The sequence below is a fragment of the Sinocyclocheilus grahami genome, unplaced genomic scaffold (genome assembly GCF_001515645.1).
Source record: "Sinocyclocheilus grahami isolate Dianchi unplaced genomic scaffold, SAMN03320097.WGS_v1.1 scaffold384.1, whole genome shotgun sequence".
In the NCBI taxonomy this organism is placed as follows: domain Eukaryota; kingdom Metazoa; phylum Chordata; class Actinopteri; order Cypriniformes; family Cyprinidae; genus Sinocyclocheilus; species Sinocyclocheilus grahami.
Window position 1 is genome coordinate 847,110 of NW_015505563.1, and position 22,855 is coordinate 869,964.

General features: G+C 37.3%; 2 protein-coding genes across 6 annotated transcripts in view; both read left to right on the forward strand.

The window, feature by feature from the left end:
• Positions 1–3,385: 3,385 nt before the first annotated feature.
• On the forward strand, positions 3,386–9,973 carry LOC107549961 (protein-serine O-palmitoleoyltransferase porcupine-like). Its single transcript, XM_016231144.1, has 13 exons — positions 3,386–3,635; positions 4,679–4,852; positions 5,106–5,298; positions 5,433–5,476; positions 5,627–5,808; positions 6,748–6,878; positions 6,992–7,117; positions 7,199–7,299; positions 7,381–7,457; positions 8,759–8,822; positions 9,037–9,122; positions 9,265–9,375; positions 9,510–9,973. Exons 2-13 carry the CDS (start codon positions 4,717–4,719, stop codon positions 9,606–9,608), a joined length of 1,350 nt encoding a protein of 449 aa, XP_016086630.1. The 5' UTR covers positions 3,386–3,635; positions 4,679–4,716; the 3' UTR covers positions 9,609–9,973.
• Positions 9,974–13,802: 3,829 nt separating this feature from the next.
• LOC107549999 (cold shock domain-containing protein E1-like) overlaps positions 13,803–22,855 on the forward strand; it is a 14,921-nt gene continuing 5,868 nt past the window's right edge. The window contains exons 1-12 of one of the 5 annotated variants that reach the window (XM_016231213.1): positions 13,803–14,086; positions 17,051–17,249; positions 17,743–17,909; positions 18,445–18,531; positions 19,897–19,994; positions 20,074–20,155; positions 20,546–20,674; positions 20,866–20,991; positions 21,102–21,317; positions 21,413–21,553; positions 21,824–21,991; positions 22,566–22,577. In XM_016231213.1, the coding sequence (XP_016086699.1) occupies positions 13,961–14,086; positions 17,051–17,249; positions 17,743–17,909; positions 18,445–18,531; positions 19,897–19,994; positions 20,074–20,155; positions 20,546–20,674; positions 20,866–20,991; positions 21,102–21,317; positions 21,413–21,553; positions 21,824–21,991; positions 22,566–22,577 (1,551 nt within the window). In that variant the 5' untranslated portion in view covers positions 13,803–13,960. Of the gene's footprint in view, positions 14,087–16,156; positions 16,358–17,050; positions 17,250–17,742; positions 17,910–18,444; positions 18,532–19,896; positions 19,995–20,073; positions 20,156–20,545; positions 20,675–20,865; positions 20,992–21,101; positions 21,318–21,412; positions 21,554–21,823; positions 21,992–22,565; positions 22,578–22,855 lie in introns of those variants that run through there. The other 4 variants (XM_016231212.1, XM_016231209.1, XM_016231208.1 and 1 more) reach the window with 4 other exon arrangements.

A 22,855-nucleotide genomic window follows, 5' to 3' on the forward strand; every position in this document is an offset into this window, starting at 1 on the left:
TATAGTGGGGGAAGGGCACGTGGGTTTAGCTGCTGGAAACGAACCTTAGCTCAAATCCCCAGATGTGTATATCTGCAGAACTGCAAGGAAAGAGTTGGTCCAGGCAAGCTGAAATTAAAGTCGCAGATTAAAGAAATAGTTGAAATGTAGTCACCCTTTGACCATTCAGATGTAGATTGTTTCTTCATCTGAACAGATTTGGAGAAATGTAGCATTATATCAGGGAAATAACAGGGAACACACATACTGGTAAACAAAATGTATAGCCTGAATGCACTGTAAATTGCTTTGGATAAAAGTGTGTGCTAAATGCATAAATTGTTAAATTATTATTATTAAATTATTATATCACTTGCTCACCCATGGATCCTCTGCAGTGAATGGGTGCCGTCAGAATTTGAGTTCAAATAAACTAATAAAAACATCACAATAATCCACAGGACTCCAGTCCATCAATTAACATCTTGTGAAGTGAAAAGCTGCATGTTTGTAATAAATTCAACAAGATATTTTTAAAGGGTTAATTCACCCAAAAATAAAAATTCTGTCATTAATTACTCACCCTCATGTCGTTTCAAACCCGTAAGACCTTCGTTCATCTTCGGAACACAAATTAAGATATTTTTGATGGAATCTGAGAGCTCTCTCTGTCATTTTGGAGAGTAGGCCTACCCCAGAACGTAATCAACATAATCAGCATTGTTTACGTTTAGCATGCGCACGCTGTCTGTTGATTACTCTGGGGTACTCTCCAAAATGGCGGAAAACGGTGACTCGGGGAGGAGAATGTTATTAATGTTTACTTTGGGCACACAAAGTATTCTCGTAGCTTCCTAAAATTGCAGTTGAACCCCTGATGTCACATGGACTATTTTACCAATGTCCTTGCTACGTTTCTGTGCGTTGATCGTGGTAATATCCTTGCCGTCTATGGGTGGGTCAGAGAGCTCTCAGATTCCATCAAAAAAATATCTTAATTTGAGTTTCTAAGACGAACGGAGGTCTTACGGGTTTGGAACGACATGAGGGTGAGTAATGACAGAATTTTAATTTTTGGGTGAACTGTCCCTTTAAATTCAAACTGTTGCTTCTGGTTAAAATACCTTTATCAATATTATTATTAATGGTATTCTAATGCCATTTTAGCTTGAAGCAACATCTTCTATCATAATATTGCTTTCTCCAGTCTCGTATCTAGTCTGTATCAGGAGAGAAATATGCACAGATCAAGATCTTACAAGTAAAAATGCTGTTGTTTTATAAAGTTCAAAACAACGTCCCTTTAAATTCAAACGGTTGCTTCTGGTTAAAATACCTTTATCAATATTATTATTAATGGTATTCTAATGCCATTTTAGCTTGAAGCAACATCTTCTATCATAATATTGCTTTCTCCAGTCTCGTATCTAGTCTGTATCAGGAGAGAAATATGCACAGATCAAGATCTTACAAGTAAAAATGCTGTTGTTTTATAAAGTTCAAAACAACTCTAAACAAATATGTTGTTTGATTTTGATGTGAGAGGATAACCGTTTTAATTTTTAATCAGTATTTTATCAGTAATTTTAGCTTTTGAGTGAACTATTCCTTTAATGCAAGCTTGTAGGATGGATTTTAAGCAAACAAAATGATTGGGAAAAGTCTGTCGTTGATTATTTATTGGATCTTGTACACAGAATAACAAGTGCACAGATTACAAAGTGGCACAAGATAAAATTCCACAATATTATTATCCGAATTAACAAAACACCAACCAGTTAGCCTACATACAATTAAGAAAATAAAATACCAAGCAATAAAATAAAATTAGAACAAAACAAGTTAAAAATACAAGTGGAAATGTAAGTGGAAACATGTTTCCACATTAAAATAATAAGACGTCTAGCTAATAACGTTTTAAAGGCCAAAGGCTTTTGCAGTGAGAAGTGTGACATCCAGCGCACAGTAGCTGTAAGTACTTTTTCTCAGCTGGAGGGCATATTTGGTGTCTAATTGCTTCATCATTTTGTGCAATTAGAAATGTATCTTGACTTGATTTGACTGCTCTTTCTGATTGTTTGTTTATTGACAATAGTAAATAGATTATGGGGCGTTGCTCACTGCTCATCAGCCTTTATGGAGAGATTTTATTTTCTGAGGTGAGTGAAATGCACCTTACCATCTTCTTCTCATTGTTCCTGTGCATTCTGCCGTGATCACCATCTGAATTCCCTCGGTTATATTCACATATGACTCAATCAGCCTATTATTTGATCCCTACTTGCATCTAACCACCCAACTGATTTTCATCAAGATCAAATAGTCAAGAATCTTTGCATTTTATGACGGTGCTTTCAACTGACAGTGCAGCCAATGACATTTACAAAAGGTTTCCAGGGAATGAGAGACAGCAGTCTCGTATATAGGAACTAAATTTAGACTGAGCTTGTCCAGTGTCATATGAACAATTACCATGGAAACAAGTGTCATGGTGTTCCTGTGTCTCACAGTGAGAGTCACAGTACAACCCGAAATCAACCATAGCAGGAGACACACCGCCTCAAAACAAATGTAGCCAATATATGGTAAATACATACATGCTCTTTTTTGGATACCACGTGAGCCAGCTGTTGCTATGGTCCTCAGGCGAACGGGATTTCTGTTTGCAAGAGCCTATTTATCGCTTACGTGAAAATACCAGTTCAAACTAATGTAACTTTGAAACAATTGGAACTGAAAATGTATAAAGGCCTACTTAGGTGTGAAAAGTATGTGTACCCCACCTCCACCTTTTTGTTTTGAATACCTTTAGATTGAGACTGCAGCAGTAAAATATAATGTAATAATATAATAAACAGTCTTATATGTTTCTTTAGGCTATTAGGTACTATTATTTTGACATGACTGGCCCACCACAAAAAAAAAAAAAAAATAATACAGTCTAAAACAACTGACATAGTAGTAGTACAAAGATATGTTGATATTGGAATGTTAGTTTATAGGATATAATTTAAAAATTGAAAAGCATTTTAGATGTAGCTTGAAACCAACATAGAACCACGGCTAAAGTAAATGTGGACTCCAAACTTTCGGCCTATATTGAGAGACAGCCCTAGCGCCAGCCTCCCCGATATATAGTACATAAACTGACTTTCTCCAATAAGCAAAAACAATGAGCAATCCAATTCCACTAGATAATAAATGAAATCTGAGTCATTTCATCTTTAGGATGCAGAGGAAAACAGGCTGGAAAAAGAAAAGAGAAGAAGCGCAATTGGAATCAAGGCCTGCAAATGACTTTTGAATGGGTTTGATCGTAAATGAAAAAGGAAAACAGAAAAGGGATGGCATTGAATGCATTATCAGTGCATTCCCATTACAAATCACAGGCACTCCAGCACCTCCACCGGCTCTGCGGAGGAAGTGAACAGGGAACGCAGCTCGCTGGAGTCATGTTTGGTTGAACTCCTGGTTCATTTACACGACAGCGGTGGCGTTTCTCCACTGATGAGTCTTACAGATGTTTATGGTCGTGCTAACGGAATGGAAAGGACACCTGGATGAGCAGGACGACACGTTTTACTGGAAAAAGTCTCATCCTACTTCCGGGTGTGCGGTTGTAGCGCAGGAGGATACTTGTGTGCTCCTGGAGATCGGTAAGAATCGCGTGGAAGTGAAGCAGTGAGCTCTTCCTTCGTAATCTAGCAATCTAGCTGGGTTTAATATCATGCAACAGCTCTTTGAACTCGGTCTCTAGTTCCTGAATCTTGATTATGAATATTAGTTTTTTTGCACGATGCAATAGCTACATGTGTATAAGAGGCAGAAACCGCAACAAAACACCATTCATGTGATATACGATCAAACTTGTAGAACCGAACTGCCCTTAAATCAGATGTGATGTAGTAGAGGTAAAGCTCGTCTCATGCTCATATCATAGAGCAGCATTATATAACCTCTGTTTAGGAATGAAGGGCTAGTTACATGAACACACTCCGACTGGCCCGCTTTTCATGCAGGACTCAGGAGAATATCATTCCAGAATGCTCTGTCCTAGCAATAACATGTAGCATATAGACTGAACACCAAGGTTTTGCAAGAAGATTTTTTCCCCTGCCTGCCTAGTTGGACCAGTAGTTCAATATTTACTTTCACTGCCAATAGATTTTTTTTTATGTGCCAAATTATTATTTTTTAATTAGCTTAGAAGCAAAATAATAAATAAAACACTACAAATAATAAAAAATAAATAATATTATAATATTAAATATGTACAGTATTCAATAATAGGTAAATAAACGAATCACATAAGTAATATTAATTATAATATGACATATTCGTAAACACAATTTATTTATTTGATCAAACAACAATTAGCTATTTAAAATAACTGTTGACTATTTTAATAATTTATTCCTTAAAATCTAAATTTTAAATCAACACATTTGCAACAAAAATTACAGCATAACCAAAAATCTTATGTATTCTGTGCAAGGCATACAAAATTTCTGATTAAAAAAAGTTGAACAAATATAAGATTTTGTGATAATGCAGCACTGGCAGATTAGCTTCGGTGACATTTCCATCAACTGGCCAGAAATAGTCTCACATTAGCCCCGGGCTGTGCTTATTGTTGAGCCCTGTGATAAACCTATCCAATAATCATGCAATAAAATAATGCTCTGTTATTCCTCTCTAGATCCTGTTTGTGTGTAGCGGCATTCCAGGGACATTCCGATGGATTCCTTCGGGCGTGTGGAGTTCCTGCAGGCTCTAGCAGAGGGCTGTGTGCTGCCCGCCGCCCAGCAGGGTTTAGAGCAGGTCTGGCAGCTTCTGCTCGTCTGCCTGCTGTGTCGGGTCATCTGTAGACTAAGTGAGTCTATCATGCAAAACACCAGCTCTCAAACACCTGTTTAACTGACACAGTCTTCTCCCAAAGGATGGGAACATGACCCAGTTGGTTCTTTCATGGCTAACATCAATGCTTTTTGTCATCTGTTTCACAGCTATGTGTATTGTAGCGAAAATCTTCACACTTGATCTTGTTATATCCAACTCATGTTGGTGAATGGGTCCATCTGTTGAGTCTTGATGCGGCAGGCTAATGCTGTCTCTCTTTTTGACAGGTGTCTCGTGTCATGTGAAGCATCTGAGCTCGCTGGCGGGCGGCCTGTACGTGTTGTACGTGTTCTTTGAGCTGCACATGATGTGGGTGATTATCCTGTGCCTCCTTTGCTACCTCATCCTGCTTCTCAGCATAAACTCCAGCAGCAGAGGAGTCTTCCTTTCCGTCGTCATCCTCATTTACATGCTGATGGGGTCTGTCATCCACTTCCACATGACTGCATTTTATAGATAGGGCCTAATGAACATAGAAAACTGGTTGGAATTGTAAAAACTCATTAGGATGCACAATCACAAGCGGTCACATATTTTGTTCATTTTTATTGCAGGGAGCTACATATGATAGACGCAGAGACCTGGCATAAAATGAGAGGTGTGTCTTCACTGAATTATTATGCATTTTAATATTTTATTGATGTTTTTGTTTTTATCAAAGTATTTTATTTCATGTCACATAATTTTCATCAAATGACACTCATTATGTTGTCACATGTCCCATACGGACTGTTTCGGTTGTGTCCAGGCTCTCAGATGGTGGTGGCCATGAAGGCCATCTCTCTGGCTTTTGACCTTGATCGAGGCGCTTTGTCCTCTTTTCCCTCCCCGCTGGAGTTCATGGGATACCTCTGCTTTGCGGGAACTGTTATCTTTGGGCCATGGATCAGTTTTGCCCGCTACACAGATGCAATTAATGGACGCAAAATGGTAAATACAAAAAAATTCCTTTCCTAGTTTTATTGTCTTTTTTTTGTTTTTTGTTTTTTGCATTTATTATAAATTATTTATTGTTTTTTTTAATGCTATTTCACTTCTGTGCTCTTTTTGTATACATTATGTGAACATTTTATTTATATGTACAATTTATTTTATATATTTTTGACAGATATTAATGCTTTAATTCAGCAAGAATTCATTAAATTGTTTAAAGATGACAGTAAATGTATTTAGATAACAAAAATATATTTGAACTATATTGTTCTTTTATTCATTAAAAAAGCATTACATTTCCAATAAAAATATTAAGCAGCACAACTGTTTTCAACATTAATAATAATAAATGTTTCTTGATCACTAAATCAGCATATTATAATGATTTGTGAAGGATCATGTGACTGAAAATTAAAAAATGTAGCTTTGCCATTACAAGAAAAATTAAATTTTAAAATATATTAAAATAGAAAACAGTTATTTTAAATTATAAATATAAATTTTATTTTAATAATTGTAATAATAATTTGATTCTTGTTTTACTATATTTATTTTTCAAAATAAATGCAGCCTATGTGAGACTTACCCCAAACTTTAAAATGGTATAAATATATGTGATGTATTTTGAAAACACTGTTTGAGGTGCTATATCATTTAAATTGTAGTTACTTACCCTCTGTGTCCAAAAACAGTCAGCTTAAGCCAGTGTGTTCATATAGTGCTTTTTCCAATCCTTATTGTTTCAAAGCAGTCTTCAGAAAGTGTCTTTATAAGCATATGCAGATATTGACATTAAAATAAAGTGTTTTTCATGCTAAATGTTAAATGGGAAAAATAATTGTTTTCTTTGAAGAGAAGATAATCTTGATTGGTTCTGAGCATGTTTCCATCAGCAGAGAGCTTGCTATACAGTAACTGTCCTACTATCTCCTGCAGAGCGTTGGCTGGTTTGGAAAGATTGCTCTGAGCTTTCTGAGGAGTCAGATGTGCCTGGTTATTTCCAACTGTATCGCTCCTTATCTCTTTCCATACTTCATTCCCATCTACGGTGACGGACTTCCTCGTAGGTGAGCTGCTCTTCCTCCATTGGGATTCCATATCCAGAGGAAATGAAATGGCTAGCTTGAATGTTTATTTCATTTTGTGTTTAATATTGTTTTTATTGGCCTTTTGTCCTCAGGTGGCTTCACGCTTATGAAAATGCAGTGTCCTTCCACTTCAGCAATTATTTTGTCAGCTACTTGAGTGAAACAACCACTGTGATGGCTGGAGCTGGATTCTCTGAGCACAAAGACCACATCAAATGGTGCATACTCATGCTTTTTCTCTTTTGTTGTTAAATAACAGCATTGTTGAGACCTACTGTGACGTATTTTCTCATTCAAAGGGATATTACAGTAGCTAAACCTATGAATGTGGAATTGCCGAGGTCTATGGTGGAAGTTGTTACCTCTTGGAATCTGCCCATGTCTAAGTGGCTTAACGCATGTATGTATATTTATTCAGGTTATTGATGCATATATATGTTGTGCATTCATATAAATGTTCCCTGTACATTTTAACATACAGACGTCTTTAAAAGTGCACTCAAACTTGGCACTTTTCCCGCCATCTTGGTGACCTACACTGCCAGTGCGTTGTTACATGTAAGTATGATTTCCAGCCCTCTGGTTATTAACATTTTTCCAAGGTTTGTTGGCACAGAATCAGGTTCCATCTGTTTAAACAGATTTGAGTTTGTGTAAGGGTGAAAACACCTGATCCAGAAAACAGTTTCCCTGTAACATGACATCTTGGATGAAGATGGTTTCTTATCTCAGAACACCATGACCCGGATTTAAACGGCTGTCTACAGCTGGTGTAGATAGATAATTCAATCACAGCTGCCTACCCTGGCAGCTTATGCCTCGTCACCTTAGGAAGCTGTTGTAGCTGTGCTTGTTAGGTTCTAACTGTAAGTGTGTAGCTAAGATAAAATCATTCATGCTGTATTACCAGTTTGACCTTTAGGAATATCAGTATATCAGAATAGCAGCTGGAAGTATTTTTATGTATCCATGCATCAAAATATCCGTGTTAGGGTGACCTGTGGTTGTTTAGCCAGTCAAAAACATACTGTGAATGTGAATCTGTTTGGGTTCACTGACATGTCTGAGGAGGGTGGGTTTAGGAGAAAGGACGTATGGTTGTAGGGATGGGAGCAATTGTGTGGCTAATTCTGGCAGAAATTAGCAAAAAGTCTGCAATCAAACACCTTTAGTATTTTGTGATATTTTATTTTTTTTCAATTAGTGCGTAAATATATAGTACATCACAGAACGGTAATCTACCACTGAACTAAGACAAATATCAGTGACCGATGCCTAATTCAAGGTATTGTAGTTGAGTAGAGACCTCTGGTGGTTAATGTAGGATATTGAGTCTAAATTGATTTACACTAGTACTGAAAATATAGTTTTTAAAAAAAAGATGTTTTTTTTTTTTTAAAGAGATCTTATGTACACCAAGGCTGCATTTATTTGATCAAAAATACAGTAATGCTAATATTGTTGAAATATTATTACAATTTAAAATGACTGTTTTCTATTTTAATGTTGAAAATGTAATTCATTCTTGTGATGGCAAAGTTTCAGTGTCACATTATTATTCTAATATGCTAAATCGGGGCTCAAGAAACATTTCTTATTATTATCAGTGTTGAAAACAACTGCTTAATATTTTTGTAGAAACCATGATATGTTTTTTTTTTCAAGATTCTTTGACGAATAGAATGGAGAAAGAACGGCATTTATTTTAAATGGAAATCTTTTGTAACATTATAAATGTGTTTACAGTCACTTTTCATCGATTTAATGTATCCTTGCTGAATAAAAGTTTTGTTACTGACCTTAAACCTTAGAATGGTAGTATATTTTCTTGTATTAATTAATTATGCATTGTTTGGCAGGGTCTCAGCTTTCATCTGGGGGCCGTGCTGTTGTCTTTGGGATTCATCACTTATGTTGAGCATGGTAAACAGTAATTTTAGTTTATACATGCATGCTTTCCATCAATAAAAATAAAATAGCTTTGATAGAATCAGTTAATTCATTGGATTTAAAAAAAAATGAAAATATATTAATACTAATGCATACAGTCATCATGGCACACATTTCAGTAGGTAGTAAATTCTAACACCTATAATAGATGTCACATCACTGGCCTTGTCTTTGTTTCATCTTGCAGTTCTGAGAAAGCGGTTGGCAGCTATTTTCAGTGCTTGTATACTGTCAAAGCGCTGCCCAAATGACTGCCATCACCAAAATAAGAAGGTGATCAGTCTAGCACTGCAGAATCAGCTATATTCATTATCAAAAACATTTGTGCAGTATGAGATCTGTAGTTCACCAATTTTTCACTGAAATTTCTTAGATATACTTTTAATATTGAGATGTTGTTTTCCCCCTGTTGTAGATGCTGTGGGTGTATGGTGTTAACATGTTCTTCAGTGCATTGTCAATATTCCATCTGACATATCTGGGATCACTGTTTGACTCTGAAATGGACAACATGCATGCTGAGGAAGTGAGCATTTTCATATGCACATGCAATTTAAACATATACAGTTTTATTGTAATATAAATAGTCTACTTCTAAAAAAAAAATTCAATTCAATTAGTTAGAATTGCTTTATCACACAGTATTTTGTTTCCACACAGGGTTACATGGCCAGTCACACCATTCAAAAGTGGTCAGAGCTAAACTGGGCGAGCCATTGGGTGATGCTGGGCTGTTTTGTGTTTTATTGGCTCATTTAAGGAGAATACTATAGTACTGAGCAATCAAAGGACCATTCACTAAACCTGAACATGAAAGATGGTGGATTCTTACCATAGACTGCATTTTTCAACAGTCAGTGTTACATCCACACTTCTGTCCCTCAGCTGGAAAAGACTGCCATGGCAAGTGCCTTTTGATTCATGTTGTTACAAGAATCATATTCTCATAATGTGATCATACTTGTTCTTTTTATTTTGATTTACATTAGGTACAATTTTGGATTAAACAAAAGAAAACATATCAGTGTGCAGAGTACATTGTGTTATTTGCATCTCTCTTTTTTGTTCTCTCTGTACAGCTTGATATACAGTAGAAAGCACTGCCTCTTTCATTGTGACCATGTTACTGTTACCTTTTTAAGACCTGCTTGAAACTGTAAACATGTTTCATATTTTTATCAAAAGCTATTGATTAAGTCTGACAATAATATTTATTATTTTCTAATAAAATTGGCCACCAAGACTATTTTTCACGAATTATAGGTAAGTGCATTACTCAAGGGCACAGATCATACTTTGTATTGTAACTTTGTTCTCTGATATTAGATGGGCACATTTTTTTCGAAAGACACTTATTACTTACGGTGATCAGCCATGTGGTAATACCATATTTTGATAAATGTACAGGTATTGTGGAAAACCATGGTTTTATGGGTACTAACAAGGTACATGTAAGAAAAATAGTACAAGCATAGTGTAATGACTCATGACAGTATCTAAAATAACATTTATCATGGTGGAAATATAGAGGGAAGTTAGCTGTACTTTACAGAGTAACGTAAATGAGTTACTTAATTGTGACCTCTGACCCAGTGGCGTGTCCCCCACAGTTTACATGGCACTGTTATAATATCGCGAGAGTTCGCATCGCTCCTCACTACGTAATGTGCCGTGCTGCTTATGGCGGCGCTGGTGACCGTGCTGAAAGCTGTTGGGGTGAGTTTTTCTTTTATATTTAATCAATTTTGTGATGCCACATAACTCTTACACGGCTATATGGACGTTTAAGCCTCCGACGTTTGCGTTTATACCACTCTCTTGAGTATTCCTGCTTGTTTTTGAACAGTTAAACGGTTTAGGGTGGGGGCAGTGTTTCCTCTGCGTGTGCTCTAGCGGTTTAGCATGTTAGCCAGCGCTTAAAGCACCGTTACTGGCGAAGAGTCGTTTTAAACAATAATAAACTAACTTATTAATCTGACACATCCGTCATGGGAGATATTTTGTAAAGGTCACTTATCAAGAAATGAAGCGCCTAGTCGAGGCTCCAGCGCGGCAGAGGCGGCCCAACGTGACCCGACAGCCGCCGCCGTGTGCCTTTGTTGTCGGGCTGAGTGATTTATTTTAAGCCCGGCTGGATCACTATCTATCCCGTTTTATCGACGCATAGTAAATTGAGCTAAACAACTAAACCCTGTTTTCTCAGGACAGGAAAATAGTTGACTTGCGTTCCAAACGAGTTCTTACTAAAAACCAGTTTTCCCATGGTCATAATAACCTGGAAATATCATGGAATTTGGAGATTATGGTAATTTTGCACGCTTGGGAAAGTACGTTATTTAAAATCAATAAAAGTAATTTAGTAGTGAATGCAAATGTTTCAGCTTAAACTCTGCTGCAGAATTTTCTCTCACAAAAGAAATTGCTTTTTGTAAGAGCAATTTTGGTAAAAAAAAGAAATAAAAAAATTTCCTACGAAAGCCATTTCCACGATTTTCCAGTTGAGATTGAACAACTGATGAAAATACTTTGGTCAAAACGGTCGTTTTCTCTCATTTGGATTTGAAACTCCCTAGATTCTACTTTAACCATTTGTTGGGATTCTTCCTTCCAGTACGTTTTCTAATATGCTCAGGAGAAGCATGTGTCGGAGTTGTCTGAAAAGGCATTGCTTGTGATGTTGTCTCTGGATGAGCTCCAGATGTTGCTCAAGCGCTGCTTGCGTCACTTAGTTTCATGTCCTCATATTGTCATTTATGTATGCTGTAGAAATCTGCAGTTTCGCTTTTTAACAAAGCGTAACTAGTGAACGAAGAACAGTGGTCTTAATATACTTTGCGGTTTGTGATTTGTATATTTGAGCAGCACGCGCTCGGGGGTGTCGACGTCAAGCGCTTAGGTCTATAAGCGTGTGCGCTGTAGGCGGGCTCAGATCTCTTGTTTTTCCACAGCTTTTCCTCTTCCGTTCATGTTATATATTTACAATAAGAAATGTTTTTATCCCATTTTCAATCGGTTAGTTTAGCCAGAGATGAAAATTCCATTACACTTTCATGGCAGTTTGTATTAACCGGTTTTCATTTTTGCGAATTAATTCATACTATCTCATTGACGGTTAGGATTAAGACCTTCATTCTGTTAAAAAATCTTTGATGTTACTAAATTCCATAAAACATACTATTGTCATAAATGTAACACATTTTTTGGTTGAATTATCCCTTTAATTCTCACTGAAACCATGAGGTTGTAAATAAGCAAGGCACACAATAAGTGCTCTCAAGGTTGATCTGGTACTGTTTGTTTTCTGACTTAGAGGTTATAGACAGAAGTTGTCCTGTTCTCCACTTTTATTTTATTTTTTTATTTTTTTGGAAGTCGACATGAACTGAAAATTCACCCTGTCTGTTTTTTTAAATGCAAATTATAGATCTAATTGAGAACAGTTTATCTGCCCCCACTTCTGGGTGCAACGCACATCTCCAAATCCAGTTAACAACCAAGTCCCCATCCTATTTTTTTTAATGTTACAATTGGATGTACAGCACAATGTGGAACAAAAATCTTGCGACTTGTGAAATGAAATTGGCTGGTTAGTAAGAGATTGTCTCCATCCATTTTAAGTCTGTGCTTGGTCCATCAGAGCAAGTAACGAACTGGCCTATATATTAAGCTTTTCGATCCTCCCATCTCATGTGTAATAGACCAGAGGGAACTGAATGATTGGCATGCTGGATATCTGCAGTTGTTGACCGCTTGAATTGAATATTCCATAAATACTCAGCCAACTGCTGGTTCACGCTGAGACTTGTTGATCCTCATGTGTGCGTTCAGTCAGCTGCTCTTCTGTGTGCGAGGCTGCTGAGGAAACTTTATTTTTAGGCCTGTGTATCAACAGGAGCGTAACATAGTGTTTTAACCCACAATAAATGAATGTGGCTAATGGGATTAATTGTTAACTCTTATATTGGTGTGTGTGTGTGTTAGGGCTGGACGATATGGCAAAAATTTATATCACGATATATTTCTTAATTTCCGTCGATACGATATAATTCCGATATCGATATGAACACTATTTTAAAAAAGCCTCGTGAAAACTGCCAAGAACGCCATAACAGATGTCTGTGCATACAAACTTATGAAAAATGAATTTGCCAAGTCTCTGACACCTCATATAAAACCATATAATATTTTAGAAAAAAAAACCCAGCACAAATAAATTAATGTTCAACTTTTATTTATATTTAGCCTTCATTCAAACAAGAAATGTGAAATTCTTTCAATCCTGCATTTTTTAAAATCCAAAATACAGCAACAACAGTAACATTTTGAAATATATTTTAATATGTAATTTATTCCTGTGATTTCAAAGCTATATTTTTAGCATAATTACTCCAGTCACATGATCCATTCTAATATTCTGATTTGCTGCTCAAAAATAATTTATTATGTTGTTGAAATTTAGAATTAAATATAATTTTTTCAGGTTTCTTTGATGAATAGAAAGTTCAGAAGAACAGCATTTATCTGAAATAGAAATCTTTTTTGTTTTCAAAATGTGAACATTGATATCTAGCACCACTTTAATTCACTCATTGTTTACTCAAGTACAGAACTTTAATTTGATGTAGCAGAAGGAAAATTTAACTTGATCAAGTTTGTGACCTCATGACGGAATTGTAGTTGCCCTTTAGCACGCTTTGCACTAGTCCAGATGTGTTTTCCTGAGAGAAAGGGTTCATAATTACTTAAGCCTGCTGAGAAGAATTTAGTAGTCCTTGACCCAACTTTGTGTGCAGATGAGGCACACTTGCATGTTGTCTGTAGGGTCCTCACCCCAACACACCCACAGCCCTCGACTGACCTTACTGTGCTGCTTTGTTCACTGGTTGTTCTTGTTGCCTCTCCCCCAATTTTTCACCACCCCTTCCCTCCTTTCTTCACCTTTGCAGAAATCCTGAGGTGTTTTGTTGGGTGTGTAACCAAAAGGAGAGGGGAGAGGGAAGGGAGGAACTGCAACACAACGGCTGACTTAAAAATAAAATCTTTACTCAGAACACTGCTTAATCCGATCAATCCCAGGTGTAGTAGATTTGGCCACTGTGTATGGGAGAATTATGGGTAGTCCCTGGAAAGGTTTTGTCGAGTTTACCTTGCCGGCGTCGCCACCTGCAGCGTTCGTTAGCGCTGACCTGAACAGCACCTCACCCGTCGGGCTCAGCCTGTCACCCTACGGCCAATCTGTAAGTGCCCTGCCATCCGCTCTCCACCCCACTGTCCCCCACTCTTACAAACTCGACTCGTTCATTAAACACCCACTGTCGCCCCTCTCTGAGCTGTTCCTTTACTCCATCATCCTGATCACCAGGCTTAGAGGCTGGCCTCGATCACTTGCCATAGGGACGAGCAGCAACGAGAGGTGGAGAGGCAAAGTAATGATATTTCCTCTATAGTAGCTAAGCGTAGATTTGTTTGTTCAGTCAGCTGCTGTTGAACCATGTGTGATTGGCAGTAAATGGATATTAGGCTTTGTTGTCTGGCGCTGAGTGAATCAAAGCATTTATGGGTGTGTAAAGGCCTGTATGTGTTTCGATGTAATGGCCTAGTGGTCGAGGCTGGTCAGAGTCTGTGTCATTAACCATTTGTTGTTATCGCGTAGTTTAGTAGTGCCATTCCCAGTCGTTTCATCAAACTAACACATTCTGATTTTCCTTGAGCATGTCTCCTAGCAAGGGTGGGGAATAATGGCGCTTTTCCACTGCATGGTATGGCTCGGTACGGTTCACTTTTGGGGGGTTTTCCACTGGGTACCTCGGTTGAGGTTCCAAGTGAACCGTACCTTTTTACCAAAACGTGACGTGTAAACCCTGCTTATCACGGATTGGCCGGAGAGAATCGTCACTACCTGCGTCACTGAACTTGCACCACAAACACAACAGAACCGCTAGATTTAAATCAGCACAGCCAGCGAAGGATCGAACGCAACTGTTTTGAATGAGCACACCTTTTTTTTAACAACCAAAAAGTGGCTGTTTCGTTGTCTGTTGAGGAAGTACAGACGTTCCTCTCGTTGATCGCAGAGGAGGGGATCCAGCGAGAGCTTGATGGGGCTACGCGGAATGAAAACGTTTTTCAGGAGTCGTGGCAGTAGAGGCGGCGCAACTATAATGACGTGAATAATCCCGCCCACTCTAAAGCGATACTAAACTGCAGTGGAAGCGCAAGCCGAGCCGTACCACACAGTGGAAAAGCACCATTAGAGTAAAAGGAATAGTTCACCCAAAAAAACCTTATGTGGAACAAAGATAATTTGAAGGGGGGTTTTTTTGTCCATACATTGTCGTCTTGTGTGTTCCTCAAAAGAGTCAATTTTATGGTTTGGAATGACAATTAAGATGAGTAAACAAAGACAGAACTTTCATTTTTGAGTGAACTATGTTTTAAGGCATGTTCACACTAAGTGTGTTCTGATAAAATTATTTGATTCACAGATGGTTGTTTGCAAATGAAGCATTCCAGTCATTCACATGCTTTAATTCAAAATGCAAAACACATTTCACAATTTATTCCAACCCATCACTTAAATGTAAGATTCAACTTGAGTAGAGCAGTAAAAGTTAAATGATGTGATGCACTGACATTGGAATGTACCACAGTGTAAAGATAATATTGGTGAACTGTAGAAATAGTACAGCTGTTGTAATGGATATGGTCATTTGTTGGTTGAGTATATTGACTTTCCCATGTGTCATTTACTTTAATCGTTCTATGGATGCTTTTATTCAAAGAAAATGCAAGCATACTTGCCATATCACTACTTTTAGACTTACTTAGCCAGAATTGTTTGTTGCTTTTATGGCTTTTAATGTTCCTGTAAATTAGCTGCCAGACGTTTTTAAAAAAATTGTCAATTCTGGACATTTGACCCAGAGGCACACATCTGATTGGTTTAGGGTTTTCATAGTTTCTATTGTTTAGATTTCTTCCTGGAAGCTCTTCTTTCGCATTTCAAATTACATATTCCCAGCTACCTGCTAGTAATTACTAGAACCTTAACGAAAGGCATAAGAAGTGTGTTTTGGTCAGTCTGCTCTTTTATTTATTTATTTATTTTTTACCCCATGTAGATCATCATAGTGGTGTGATGGCCTCTTTGACATGTTTCATTTCTTGCAGTGAGGTTTTTTTTTTATATATATATATATTTTTTTTAACAGAATTGAACTTCTCAGAAGGGTTGTTTTTGATGCCATCTCTTGGTTCTTCCTGTTTGGTGATCCTTCATTTAGGTAGTGTTTTTATTTTGTTTAAATATCCACTCCTCCCCTTATTGCCTTCAGTGTCCTACCACCCCTTACCTTCACCTGAAGATGGAGGCCTCTGATACCCCTGTTGCTGCCCCCACCCCTTCCACCTCAAGCCAGTCAATCCCCCGCTCCGCTTCAGTCTCATGCCATGTCTCTCGTGCATCAGGGGGCAAAAAGCAAAAGCGGACCCCCTTATATCAGCGATCCGTAAGTGGGCATGATGGGACAGTCTGTGCCGGCTTGATGTCCTCACTGGCAAAGAATACTTGACACTGTATCCGCATGCTTTAAGTTAGGAGTTGTAAAGCTTTTGACTATACAGGGGTTTTTGGGTCAATAAAATCTGTTTTCGATTGTCTAACTTTTGACCGCATGCTTGCCCAACCGTTCACGTACAGTTCACTTAATTTATGGGTGAAGTTCTACACAAAGACTTAAGTTTTAACTTTGTGTTGACGATTTTGTTTGCGTGTATACTCTAATATATAACTAAGTCAGTGTGAAGTGGATTAAAAGCATGAATTTCAATTTTACTTTCTAGGTTTAATATGAAACCGATAATACTTGCATTTGTTTTCTTGGGTATTGTGCAGATACAGCAGATTTATCCTGGTCATTTGGATCTACTTGATCAGGCAACTAGTTTAAGCTGACCAAAGGGAGAAGAGAAACTTAAACATACATGCCACAACAAATTACTGGGACAGTGTTCCCCTTTAAATTGTTCTTTTTCGTAGTTGCAGATACTTGCAGTATTTAAAATCCTATTTCATCCCATTTTACCATTTCCCACACTTGTGTTCTGATCTGTTGTGAAGCAGTCGGATGTGTGGAGAATGCTAAAGTTCGAAAACTGAGCAAGTGTATTTTTAACTCATCCTATGTCTTATTTTCCCATAGATGAGTTTTGACCCCAGTCTGCTGCATAATAATGGTCATGGTGGCTTTGCCAATGGAACGGGCATGGGAATTCGTGAGACGGGAGTGGTTGAAAAGCTGCTAGCATCATATGGCTTCATTCAGTGCTCTGAGAGACAGGCCCGCCTCTTCTTTCACTGCTCTCAGTACAACGGCAACCTGCAAGAGCTAAAGATCGGAGGTATGAGCCAAATGAGGTGGGGGAAATAGCAGGAACTAGGGCTGAATAGTGTAACTAAAAAAATTACGTATTTAGCCTTTTGATGATAACCTTTTTGGTCTAGCTTTATTACCAACAAATTGAATGTTTCTGATCCAGACAAGTCATTGAACCAGCATTTTGAATTGTGCCATTTCAAATTTCTAAAACACTGCTTTAATTGTTTCAAGGAAATTAATTAAACCTGCCCAATCTAATGCCTTTTTTTGTTACTGAAAGCTGAGACTCTTATCTCCACTTTAACCATCTCATACTTGAGAGTTGGTGCTTCTTTAGGGAAGGTTATGGACAAAATACAACAATTATTAAAATTAATTGCAGTATACAAGTCACCAGTAAAAACATTCCAAAAATGACAAGACCTAATAGGAATCTTGATATAAAAAAAAAATACATAATAATATCTTAATGCGGGAACTGACTTCCATGTTTTGTCTGTTCTGCCATTTTTCAGACGATGTGGAGTTTGAGGTGTCGTCTGATAGACGCACTGGCAAACCAGTTGCGGTGAAGCTGGTAAAAATCAAGGCAGAAATGTTGCCAGAAGAGCGAATTTCTGGGCAGGTGGGGCCTGACTTGCACGCCTCTCCTTTAACTGTGCTGCATGGTTTTATTCATCCAGTTAAGGAACACATTTTACTTTCGTGTTTTATTGTCCTTGTCCCATTAATGTCCATCATTGTTGGAGTTTCGAGCTCATTTTTAATCCATATTGACTTGGAAAATGCATAAATCACTAGTTTCTATTAAGAGTTACGTAGAAATCCTATTGACCGACCTGATGCTAATGCTTTGCTTTTATGTGGGTTCACAATGAGCTTGATTGTCTTTGTGTTTTGTGGTCTTGTTGGGAGAACTTTTCATCTTCATTTAATATACAGTTATGAGAGAAACAAATCTTGATTTGTTCTCAATATGAAGTGTCATTCATGTACTTAAAAAATATTTTTTGACTGGTTCCTTGAACTCCGATGTATAAGTCAAATATGAATGTTTCTTTTAATGATTTTTTAAAATCTGTCTTTAGTTCAGAACATGTTGCGCATCTGTGTTCAGGGACTTTCTCTTTAGCATTTAAACATGGTTAGTTGATCTTGTCTCTCACCAATGCAGCCTCTAACCCCGTCTTGTCTATTTGCATGTCCCCTTTTTTCAGGTAGTGTCAGCTATTCCTTCTCACTTGGACGGGAAGTCCGCACCTGGACAAGTGCCCACTGGCAGTGTGTGTTATGAGAGGAATGGAGTGAGTGTCATTTATTCTCATTTGCAGAGTTTCCTATACATTTTAGTAGGGCTGGGCGATAAATCGATAACGATATTTATCGCACAATATAGATTTTCTCGATAAACGATAACAAGAGTTTGATAAATGTTTGTTATAATGCGGCAAAGGCTGAACGAAAGCGCGCTAGTCATTTGAAGTGCGCCACTCAGAGCGTTTATCCACTCGGATCAAAGTTCAAAGAGCAGTGCGAGCTTCACTAGAGCAGATGTGTTCACTCGCTGACGCGACACTGAACAGCGCTGTGAGATCCAGTGTGAAGAGCTTGAATTCAGCGAGGAACACAAATGACTGTTTACACGCAGATGAAACAGCAGAAACACTGCGCAACGATACAGTCAGAAGACTTTTTAATCTACAAATCACCATCATTTACCATGGATTTACTGTAGTAGCACAAACTGCACCATGGTATTGTCAGAAATGTGGGTATTCATGTTGAATTTTATTATATTAACGTAGACATGTATTAAATATATTGAAGGAGGAGTAATGGAATATAATTACAATATTTTTTGTGATTTAAGCTATAGCATTTATGCATTTATAAATGTATTTAGACTTCTGTTTCTCAAATACCTACAAGCCATATTACATTTTTACCATGGTATTGAGGTGCTATATTTGTGGTTTTAACTGCGATTATCATGATCTAAATGTATGCTACAATAATTCAATTTCACCGTATAAAAATGAGATTGCTACCATTTTTACCGATATTACTGATTTTGATAATGAACACAAATCTACATCTGCATCCTAACTCAAGCTACTATCAAATGTGTATTTCTAAGAGACAAAATGTTAATTAAAATGTAATTAATATTATCAGGCAACACAAACTTGTCTCTTGATTTGAAACAATCACTCATTACTAGAACAGGCAGAGCTAAGAAATTATTTTTTTATATATTAAGATATATAATAGAATTTCAAAAACGAAGTGTTTGTCATGTTCTGACCATAAAGAATAGTTGATAACCACAATTAACCATCTGGTTTTTACAACTTTCACATTGGAGCAAAAATCAGCCATTAAACTTGAATGAAAAAAAAAAAATTTACATTTATCGTGATGATTATCGATATCGACTGATATGAAAAAAATATATAGATCATTTTTTGGCCATATCGCCCAGCCCTACATTTTAGACATTTGCTTGTCTTGTTTCACCCTTTTGAGACCATTTTGGGACAGATACAACTTAGCAAACTAATAGAAAAGCTGAGTGAATAACAGTTCTGGGGTTCATAAACTTGTCTTTATATGGCACTGATTGTGCCAGTTGCTGTTTCTGAATGTGTTTGTGGTTTGAATCTTCTCAGGAAGTGTTTTATTTGACCTACATCCCTGACGATGTTGAAGGCAACGTCACTTTAGATACTGGAGATAAAGTCAGTTTTTACATGGAGACCAACAAGCAGTAAGTGGATTTAATGTCTGATTGAAATGGGTATAATTTCAAAAGAGGAACTTTTTTTGAAATGGTTTATTTGTTTCAGTACTGGTGCTGTTAGTGCTCACAACATTGTATTGGTAAAGAAGAAACAGTCAAGATGTCAGGGAGTTGTTTGTGCTACCAAGGTAAGGATCTTATTCAAAGAACAGTTTGTAGTAGCTGTTTTTTTTTGTTTTGTTTTTATGTAGACTCTATACTAAGGAATAGTGATCTCCTGCCCTCTGGTGGGAAGGAGAATAGCAAAAGACTTCTCTTATCTCAACATTCTGCTAGAATAGTCAATAAAGGAAATTGTGTTTAGCAACATATATTCATAATGTTAAACAGTTTTTCAAATTTTTGCATTTGAACATTGCAATAACTTGTAATTCGGAACTTATCTGCAAATTTTGATTGTAAAATTCTAAAATTCAAAGTTACATATTGAATTTTAGTCGAGTGCCCATTTTTTTCCCCAAATATATTTTCAAATATATAATTTATTTTTGCTTTTCAAATCTATAATTGTCTTGCAGGAGGCCTTTGGATTCATTGAACGAGGGGATGTTGTGAAGGAGATCTTCTTCCACTACAGTGAGTTTAAAGGAGATCTGGAGGCTCTACAAGCTGGAGATGATGTGGAATTCACCATTAAAGAAAGAAATGTGAGCAATTGATGAAATGTCTTTTAAAAAGCAAAATATTTGTATTGATGTTCTATTGGTCTTTGGTTAGTAACTAATACTCACTGATAGGACACGAAAGATTTTACTATCAAACAGTGAAATTACTATTCATGAGATGCATTGCCGTTTCAAACAGCTGTATTGAGGTTGTTTCTGTGTGCGTTTCATAGGGCAAGGAAGTGGCCACAGATGTGAAACTGTTGCCTCAGGGCACTGTTATATTTGAGGACATCAGTATTGAGACTTTTGAGGGCACTGTCACCAAGGTTATTCCCAAGGTCCCCACCAAGAATCAGGTTTGTGAATCAGCTCTTTCCATTAATCTTCCAAGACTGTCTCAATAACATTACCATATAGATTCTGCTTGCATGTTAAATCGAATAAAACTCCATCTTGTCTCTCTCAGAATGACCCGCTGCCTGGGCGAATCAGTGCCAGAATTAATTTCACTGACAAAGAGCTGCTATTCGGCGAGAAGGACACCAAGGCCAAAGTGACGCTGCTGGAGGGCGACCATGTCCATTTCAATATATCCACTGACCGTCGGGACAAACTGGAGAGAGCAACAAATATCGACATCCTCCCTGACACCTTCCATTTCACAAAGGAGACTCGTGAAATGGTGCGACTGTAGAGCTTTGTCCTTGGGGTTGCTTGCAAGGCTGTTTTACTTTTTGCTAATGTTGGCTTTGTCTCTCTCCTTGTCTTCATGTGCAGGGTGTGATAGCTGCCATGCGTGATGGTTTTGGATTCATTAAGTGTGTGGACCGTGATGCCCGAATGTTCTTCCATTTCAGCGAGGTTCTGGAAGAGAGTCAACTGCACATTTCTGATGAAGTGGAATTCACTGTTGTCCCTGTGAGTTCCCAGATATCACCAGACCTGAACCACTTTTGTGTTCCTGTTTTTGTCTCAATTTATGTAAATGCTTTCTTTTTTCTTTTTTTTGTGATGGACTGTATTAGACTGTTTATCATCAGTTGGTCATCCGGTTCACTGGATATAAGAATCAGCTGTTGAAAAACCTAGATTGGTCCACTGCTTAAACTGTACACAAAGCAGAAGCCAATGTAAATTGTAATTGTGGTCTTACATTGACCAGCTTTAATCCCCTCTTTCCTCTCTCAGGACATGCTGTCAGCCCAAAGGAACCATGCCGTACGGATCAAAAAGCTGCCCAAGGGCACGGTGTCGTTCCACACTCAATCTGAGCTGCGTTTTGTGGGGATGGTGGAGAAAGAAGCTATGTGTGCTACCACCACCAAGAACTCCAGCCCCAGCAAGGGCAAAGAGAAGGTAGACTAAATCTTGACTTCCTGAATCTACACTACTGTTCAAATGTTTGGAGTTGGCAAGGTGGTTTTGAAAAGTATATGCTCACCAAGGCTGTATTTATTTGATCCAAAACGCAGCAAAACTGTAATATTGTGAAAGCTCAATAGAACAGAATTTATTTTAAATATAAATATTTTGTAACTTGTTTTTACTGTCATTTGATTAAATTAGTGTCATTGCTGAATATAGAAAATCATAATGACCCCAAACTTTTGAAAGGTAGTGTATATGCAGTTGATTTGAATTTATTTCTTCTTAAGAGTCCTTGAAGTACACATCTGTGGAAATTTGGTGTAGCACCATCAGTCATAATTATAAAGAGGGATTTTGAAAATGGAGGAGTTTAGTGTTTTTGTTTTTAATTCTGCTTTCCAAACTTTTATTTCCTGCATCTGCTTGTCTCCCTCTTAATTGATGCAAGCACAAAATACAGTAGCAGGCTTTTAGGTGCTATAAAATGCTACTATCTTTTGTCTGACCTTCTATTGTCTTTTTTGTTGTTCCTTTTTATTTGAACCATGCTCGTCTTCATTAGAAAAAAGACAAGGTAGGCTGCTGTTTTCTGCATGCTGCCTTTCCTCCACAGTGTAGACTGCTAGAACTTCTGACAACATGATCTTTAACATGTTGGAGGCAAATTGTTAAAGTACCCAGGATGATATTTTACTTACTGTAATTTTTAGTATAGTAAAAGTTTTATTTTTTATTTGATTCACCTCCAATTCAAACATTTTATGACTGGTTAAATTAAGTCACGGATGTGTCTAATCCTCCGTATTTCTCTTTTTTTTTTTTTTTTTTTTTTTTAAGGTAGAAATGAAAAGG

Excerpts from the sequence above, each read along its gene's own strand:
- LOC107549961 (XM_016231144.1), top strand. The coding sequence starts at position 4,717 with ATGGATTCCTTCGGGCGTGTGGAGTTCCTGCAGGCTCTAGCAGAGGGC. Across the intron at positions 5,299-5,432 it reads CTCATTTACATGCTGATGGG|GGAGCTACATATGATAGACG; the intron begins GTCTGTCATCCA and ends TTTTTATTGCAG. Across the intron at positions 7,118-7,198 it reads CACAAAGACCACATCAAATG|GGATATTACAGTAGCTAAAC; the intron begins GTGCATACTCAT and ends TCTCATTCAAAG.